Source organism: Chlamydomonas reinhardtii, chromosome 15 (genome assembly GCF_000002595.2).
Source record: "Chlamydomonas reinhardtii strain CC-503 cw92 mt+ chromosome 15, whole genome shotgun sequence".
NCBI classification, from domain to species: Eukaryota; Viridiplantae; Chlorophyta; class Chlorophyceae; order Chlamydomonadales; family Chlamydomonadaceae; genus Chlamydomonas; species Chlamydomonas reinhardtii.
Window position 1 is genome coordinate 3,038 of NC_057018.1, and position 7,599 is coordinate 10,636.

The 7,599-nt window shown below is 63.7% G+C and overlaps 2 protein-coding genes across 2 annotated transcripts in view; one reads left to right on the top strand and one right to left on the bottom strand.

Annotated features, from left to right (window-relative positions):
- CHLRE_15g634500v5 (uncharacterized protein) overlaps positions 1–6,290 on the top strand; it is a gene marked incomplete at its 5' end in the record, with an annotated part of 7,384 nt that extends 1,094 nt beyond the window's left edge. The window contains 4 exons of the mRNA XM_043070486.1: positions 853–2,139; positions 2,260–2,397; positions 2,574–3,002; positions 3,184–6,290. Coding sequence (XP_042916344.1) covers positions 853–2,139; positions 2,260–2,397; positions 2,574–3,002; positions 3,184–4,650 — 3,321 coding nt within the window. The remainder of the gene's footprint in view (positions 1–852; positions 2,140–2,259; positions 2,398–2,573; positions 3,003–3,183) is intronic.
- Positions 6,291–6,292: 2 nt separating this feature from the next.
- Positions 6,293–7,599, bottom strand: part of CHLRE_15g634550v5 (uncharacterized protein) — a 5,136-nt gene continuing 3,829 nt past the window's right edge. The window contains exons 5-6 of the mRNA XM_043070487.1: positions 6,775–7,479; positions 6,293–6,415 (exon numbers count right to left, since the gene is read on the bottom strand). The gene's annotated coding sequence lies outside the window, so the exon portion shown is untranslated. The remainder of the gene's footprint in view (positions 6,416–6,774; positions 7,480–7,599) is intronic.

Genomic DNA, 7,599 nt, shown 5'->3' on the forward strand with positions numbered 1-7,599 from the left:
CAGCAGACCCAAAACCCGTGTCAAGGGGTTTCCAAGCGTGCGAACGGATGCCTGTCCGTATGGGCTCTTATCCGTTACGTGCAGCACTAGGGGCTGGGTGGGGAGGGGGCGGGCTGGGTCAGCTGGGCCGGCTGGGTCAGCTGGGAGGGAGGGCTGGGGGGTGTGGGTGCGTGTCATGCGGTGCGGGTGCCCCCCCATACCCAAAACCCGTGTCAAGGGGTTTCCAAGCGTGCGAACGGATGCCTGTCCGTATGGGCTCTTATCCGTTACGTGCAGCACTAGGGGCTGGGTGGGGAGGGGGCGGGCTGGGTCAGCTGGGCCGGCTGGGTCAGCTGGGAGGGAGGGCTGGGGGTGTGGGTGCGTGTCATGCGGTGGGGGTGCCCCCCCATACCCAAAACCCGTGTCAAGGGGTTTCCAAGCGTGCGAACGGATGCCTGTCCGTATGGGCTCTTATCCGTTACGTGCAGCACTAGGGGCTGGGTGGGGAGGGGGCGGGCTGGGTCAGCTGGGCCGGCTGGGTCAGCTGGGAGGGAGGGCTGGGGGTGTGGGTGCGTGTCATGCGGTGGGGGTGCCCCCCCATACCCAAAACCCGTGTCAAGGGGTTTCCAAGCGTGCGAACGGATGCCTGTCCGTATGGGCTCTTATCCGTTACGTGCAGCACTAGGGGCTGGGTGGGGAGGGGGCGGGCTGGGTCAGCTGGGCCGGCTGGGTCAGCTGGGAGGGAGGGCTGGGGGTGTGGGTGCGTGTCATGCGGTGAGGGTGCGGGTAGTGGTACGTCCCTATCTCCCACATCAAAAACCCACTCCCCCTTACTAACCACGTCCTTCCTCGTGCCTTGTACTTGTGCTGCAGGTCTCTGATGCTCGTTGGGGTGCCAAGCGTATCAACATCAACCTCCCAGCCCCTGAGAACCGCACCGTGCAAGTGGGCATCGTGCGAGACCTGATGGATCCCCATGCATCAATTTACTTCGTCCTTGGCCAGCTGCTGGACGCAGTGCCCCGTCTGCGCTCGTTGCTGGCATCTGCAGACCTGGAGAAGCCAGCCACCAAGTCTGAGCGCGACCGGCATATCCTGATTCGCGAGATGAAGGTGACTGGTGCCCTGGCGAATGATGCGCCGTCAACCACCAAGATCGTGTCCTTCGTGTCGGTAGCGACAGCCCTGCACAACTGCCCGGGCATGTTCGACATCGCCAACACCCTCTTCGACCTGGGCATCAGCTCTCACTCCATTACCGAGAGTATGATTGGCTCTCCCTGGTTCGAGGAGCCGCCCACTGACCCAGACCGCTCTGCCCGGGGGCAGGTGGCGGCGTCCCGGCGATGGGACACGGCCGCTGCGGCTGGCGGTGCCAGTGGCAGCGAGGCCCTGCCTTCGGGTCGCTCCTTGGGCCTGGGGCTTGGCGGCCGGGGTGGTTCCAGGCTGCGTGGCATGCAGCTCGCGGGTAGCAGCAATGCTGGTGGCAACAGAAGCAGTGCTGGCGCCGGCGGGGGTGGCAGTAGCTGGTCAGGCGAACCGGGCGGTGGCGGCGCCGCGGCTGGCCCTTGGGGCCTGGGCCGTGGCCTGCTGGGTAGCAGCAGTCACGGCTCCCTGCCGCGTGCTGCAGCTGCAAGCCCCCTGGCTGGCGGAAGCAAGCTGCAGAGCGGCAGGCCTTGGGCGTTGGTGGCTGCTGATGGTGGCCGCAGCAGTGCTGGCGGGCGTGTCACTCCTGACACCACCCCTGGTGGCAGGGGTGGCGCCGTGTCCGGCAGTGGGACGCTGGCGCTCCGCTCACGTCCACCGCCTCGCACCACTGCAGCTGCACGGGCTGCTGCGAGTGAAGGAGCGATGATGATCTACCCTGAGCCTTTCCACTTTCCCCTGGAGCTCAACCTCCGCATCCCTCGCTCCAAGTCACCTGGGCTACTGAGCACCAGCCTCAGCGCCAGCAGCGCCAGCCGTGTGCAACTGGAGTTCAAGGAGTACCGCAGCTGGAACACCAACCACAACGCTGTCGGCAGGAATGCTGCCTACCGTGCGGTCAAGGAGTCCACGCACCTTGGGCTGCAGAAGACTGCATCTGCCTTCCTTGGGCACGCCCTCCACAACTGCCGTGTGCCGCCAACCCTGCTCACCTTCAAGCTGGCGACCAACCCGGTGAGCTAACGCTGGGGAGAAGCAGCATGCCAAACCTCCGGTGCTTATCATGTGCAGAAGCAGGGAGCTGGAAAGGGAAGCTGAACGTGTGCTGTTCTTGCCCTGTGTTTCCTTTCACAGAGCATCGTGCACAGCTATGTGTCACACGAGGTCGCGCACAAGAGCCCCACGAGCGCGCTGCAGCAGATCTCCAACCTCAAGCGCATCGTGGGCTACCTCAAGGACACATGCCCGTACGCACGGGTGGACAGCAACAAGGTAAGGGTATGATCCGTGGGGGTAGAGTCTTGGTTGGGTTCGGCACGCGCGTGTGGGCGCTCTCTCTCTCTCTCACACACACACACACACACACACACACACCGTGACGGCCACCACCCCCAACACACATTCAAACACACGCTCCCTGCCCCACTCCCCCGTGCCCCCCTTCGCAGATGGCCAAGCTGGACCACATGGAGGAGTGGCTTTCGAGCGCCTACACCACCTCCAAGCGCACCCAGCCCCTCGCCCGCGCTGCAGCCCCCGGCGCCATCGACCCAGATGACCCCAGCTACCCGGCGGCGCCCACGGCTGAGGCCATCTCCCAGTTCACCGAGCAGCTGCTGGACCAGCTGTGCAACGAGATTGAGGCGGACGGTGGTGAGCTGTCGGACAGCAGCTGCAGGCTGTGCCTGGCCGCGGTGGTGTGGCTGCTGCTGAGCGGTGACATCATCCCCACGATGCGGCCGGTTGCCGTGCGGCTGCTGTCGATTCCTGGGTGCGCAAGCTGCCTGGAGCCCGGCTGCGCACGTCGCCAGTGCCCGGGCAACGTCACCAAGGTGCTGAGCGACGGCATTGTCAAGCTGGAGTGCGTTCACTTCAAGGTAGGCGGCGTGGGGTGTGTGACTCCTGTGTGCTTCCTGTGACCCCCAGGCTCCTGCCCCCCCTCCCGCCTTCGCCCCTGCCCTCCCAAACCCATCCACGCCCGCACATGCATGCTCTCGCCCTCTCCTTCCCCGCCCACTAAGCCCCATTCCTTCTTTCCTCCCCTCCCCCGCCTCACAGGTGGAGGGCCGCCGCATCGAGCCCCTCCGTGTGCTGCTGCCCGAGGACATGAGCGAGCTGACGACCTTCTACCTGGAGCGCGTGCGGCCCAACTTCGTGCTGCTGGAGAAGGAGGACCCCGGCCACCTGCTGCTGACGCCCAAGGGCAAGGGCTTCGGCGAGACCCCGCTCTCTGCCTTCTTCAAGGACATCCAGTCCAAGTACGGCGCCCCCTGGCCCAAGCCGCTGCCCTACATGAGCTTCCGCCACGGCTACGCCACCAACTCCTACAAGGCCATCATCGAGCGCCTGCGTGTGGCCATCCCCGACCAGGTGGCCCCCCGCGCCGCCATCATGGGCCACACCGCCAAGACGCACGTCAACCAGTACGTGCGCGACCTGGGCGGCCTCCACCGCGCCGCGGCCATTCAAGACGCAGCAGCCACGCGGCACAAGGCGCTGGGTTTGGCTGCGGCTGCTGGTGGTGGTGGTGGTGGCGCTGCCGGTGAGGGAGGCTGGGAGGAGGAGGAGGGCAAGGAGGAGGAGGAGGAGGAGGAGGGCGAGGAGGAGGGCGAGGAGGAGGGCGAGGAGGAGGAGGGCGAGGGCGAGGAGGGGGCCTGGGCAGCCGCGGGTGACGCGGGAGATGGGGAGTGGGGTGGGGAGGAAGAAGAGGAAGAGGAGGAGGAGGAGAAGGAGGAAGGCGGGGAGGAGGAGGAGGAGCCCGACTGGGATGAGGAAGGGGAAGGGGAGGAGGAGGAGGAGGAGATTGGCGGCTGGGTGGAGGAGGGTGACGAGGAGGAGGATGGGGAGGGCGGGGTGGAGGCAGGGGAGGGCGGGGCAGAAGATGAGTGGGAGGGCGATGGCGTTGAGGAGGAGGAGGTAGGGGGTGCGGGGATGGGGGGTGACGAGGGAGCGGAGCGCGGCGCGGGGCAGCACGCGATGTTGGGCATGCACGGGCAAGGTGGCGGCTACTACAACCCCCTCACAGGCGGGTCGGGTCTGGCCGCTGACGAGGGGGTAGCGGGCATGCTGCTGATGGGTCGCGAGCAGGAGGTGGGCGGCGCAGCTGCAGGTGGGGGGGAGGCAGCGGCGAGTGTGGGCGCCGCCGGGGGCGGTGGTGGCGTCGCTGGGGCTGCTGCTGCTGCTGTTGCTGCTGCTTCTGCTGCTGCTGCTAATGGTGGTGCTGCGGGCGTTGGAGCTGGTGGTGGTAGCGCTGGAGCTGGTGGCTCTGGCTGGCGTGTGATGGGCACAGAGATGGTGCCGGTGGGTGTGGGAGCGGCAGGGGTAAAACGCCCCTCGGATGTGTGGGGTGGTGGTGGCGCTTATGGTGGTGGTGGTGGTGGTGGCGCTTATGGTGGCGGTGGTGGCGCTTATGGTGGCGGTGGTGGCACTGGTGGTGGTGGCGCTGGTGGTGGTGGTGGTGGTGGTGGTGGTGGGAAGACGAGGAAGAAGAGCAAGGTGGCGAAGCAGCCGTTCCAGCCGTTCTGAGCTTGTCTGTTACATGTTGATTGCAAGCAGCGGCGGCATTAGGCCATAGTCTGCCAGGAATTAAATGATTAATTGGCATTGGCAGCAGGTGGGAGTAGGTCATGCTGGTCCACTGCTGTGAGACGCACGGCAACACCCGCCAGTGGGCGGGCGTCTCCCACACCAAAGTACGCACAGTTAAGCTCACACCAGTACACAGCCGAGGCATTCTTGTAAATTACTCTGTCCTTACCCATACCTTCACTGCGGCCATTGGTTGAGTAGGTTCCTAGGGTAATGTGGGTGTTGTTGATGCAGTTCTTCTCCTCACACGTATGCTGCACACACACACGACTCTCCTGCTTCCGCGACCCCTCCTCACGCAGCGGGTGGAATTGTCCAGTTGTCCGCTCCAGCGTGGGCTCACCATGAACAACAAAAGCTATCAGCCTGTGCACCGACCACGTAACCCTGGACCACTCTCTCTCACTCCCAGCGGGGTTGGCCGTATGCCCCACCAGCACGGCTGGGTAACCCCCACCGCCCTGGAACACACAAGTACCACCACGCCCCACACGATGGACTGGATTCAAGTAAGGCACCACGTGAATCATGTCCGCTCCCACGCCCAGCTCAACGGTCGCGCTGCTAAACTCTGCAATGTACTGGCCACCCTGAGCAGCGGGCTTCCTCTCAGTACACACCGTGGGGATGCGCCCCTGTGGCCACACCTCCAGCCCGTAGCGGGTCCGCTCTGACACCAACGGCACGCACAGCGTGTGAAATGGCTTATCATACACAATCCCATGGTTTCGCATAAAGCCATGCATGGCCTGCACATGCTCGCGGATGGGTTGCGGGCCCTGGTTGGGTCCCACATGTGCTGGCAGGTACCGCTCCTTCCCTGCCCACTTGGGTGCCGTGGGGTCCACCGGCAGCTGATCAGGTGGGCCGTCAACACCACCTACTGGAAACACAGCCAGCACATACAGTGTAATCAGGGCATTTGCCGCCACGGAAACAGGCACTCTGAGTTCTACGCTCCATGATCTCACCAAGTCAGTGAATGCTTGGAGGTCATGAGCAGGCACCACACGAAATTTGGGGTAAACATGCGTGCCAATGTTGGCCAGTGCAAGAAAGAATGAACGTGCCGCTGCATAGCCATAATCCTTACGCACGTCGGCAGGAATGCGACTGTCAGCACACCTCTTGCCAAAGTTCTGCGCCACCTGCTTCAGGTCCACAGAGAACAGGCCACCCACACCAAGTGCCTGCTCCTCCCTGGCCTCGCTATCCCTATGCAGTCCACACACAGTCCTCAGCGCCTGGGGATAGAATAACTGCATCACATCAACAAATGCAAACCCCTGTACCTCAGCCTGCAGGGTATCTATCTTCGCAATCTGCTTAGGCAACCGAGGATCCTGTGCCTCCCTAAAGGCCTTGTGCAGGCGACGCAGCCCCAGGAGCTTTGCAGGGCCCACACGCGCCAGCTTCTCAAGCTGTGCTGCCGTGAATGGAACCTCAGGGTCCTCTGCGTCTGCCCAGAGGTCCGCTTCCGGATTGTTGGTCGCCATTGACTACTAGGAGGGCTGGGGTGGGGGGGGGGGAGAGGTTGGGCTGGGGTTGGGGCGTGCTGCCGCACCGTGCCCACCCAGCACCTCCTCCTCCTCCTCCTCCCTGGCTGGCTGTTGACGACACGTTGCTACACAACCAGCTGTGTGCTATACGTGGCGTTACGAGTACTGTAGTTTGGGGGGCAGCGCGTGGTGGGGCGGAGATCCTGCGGCCGGAGGGCGGGCAGGAAGGCAGGGAGGGTGGGGGGCACAGGAGGTCAGGACACACACCAAGGGTAGCCCCAAGGAAAGGACCCGCCGCGCATGGCTATAAGCATATTTCACAGCGACTTTCGGCGCAGGCAGTCTGTGTACATGTCCCCTAGTAGGCTAGTGCGGGCGCCGGGGTGAATACGGTTTGTCTTCGAGGCCTCGGCCACCTACGAAGCCTCAGGGGGCCCGGCGCCGGGCGTGCCGCAAGCACCCCCCACACCGGCTGAGACCGGTGGTCCTCCAGAGTCCAATTCGCCGCAACCTCTCCATGCCACATTACGAAGAGGTCACTTCAGTAAGCCCAGGAACTCACCGCAGGTTAAAGCGACGACGTATGAAAAATCCCGGCGATGGAGAAGCCGACGGTCAACGAGTAGTTGTTTCTTCTCGCTGGGATTCACTCGACAAGGCCCAGCATAGTATCCCAGTAGGCGCCCGGGCGTGGCCGGCAGGCGCAACAAAGATAGCCTTGAAGCCCTCAGCGCACAGACTCCTCGCAGAAGCAGCACTGACAATATGCTAAGAAGCTAAATATAAGGGATAGAGAACAAGAACAGGGCCTGGAAACGCCGGGTGGGAACAACGGTGTTGGGCCATCGGCGCCGCGCATACTACCACGGTATGGTTGCTAGCAAAGCGGTTATGTACTTGCAAGCAAAGTAGTATGTAGTATCTAAAGACAGGTGTCCAGGGTGGGGCGGCTTGCAAAACCAAGTCTTAGTGCGATGCGCCGCGCGCGAGAGAAAAGGCGCGCCCGCGGTCGGACGCACCGGGCGGGGGCCCCACCTGTGAACTCAACCCCCGGCCAAGCCAGCCCTGCATTTCTCAAAGAAATCTATTGTTTGCACTGGCGCCCGCGCTTGTAACCGTTTGTAGTACAGAAATTTCACCCCATTTTGGGAATGTGTATTCACCCCTTGGAAAGCGCCCGCACCCAGGCCACCGGAACGCAGCACAGACGCGCAGCGGAGACCCCGCCCCCAGCCCAGAATTGCTATACTACACCAGCATGAGGCGTCTATGCGGGGGGGCGCGGGGGAATCACAGGGGAACGTCAAGTCCGGAGGGGTGCCTGGGGGCCACTTCGGCTGGTGACCAAGGGCTGGCCAAGGGGTGGCAGGGGGGACGACAAGGGGTC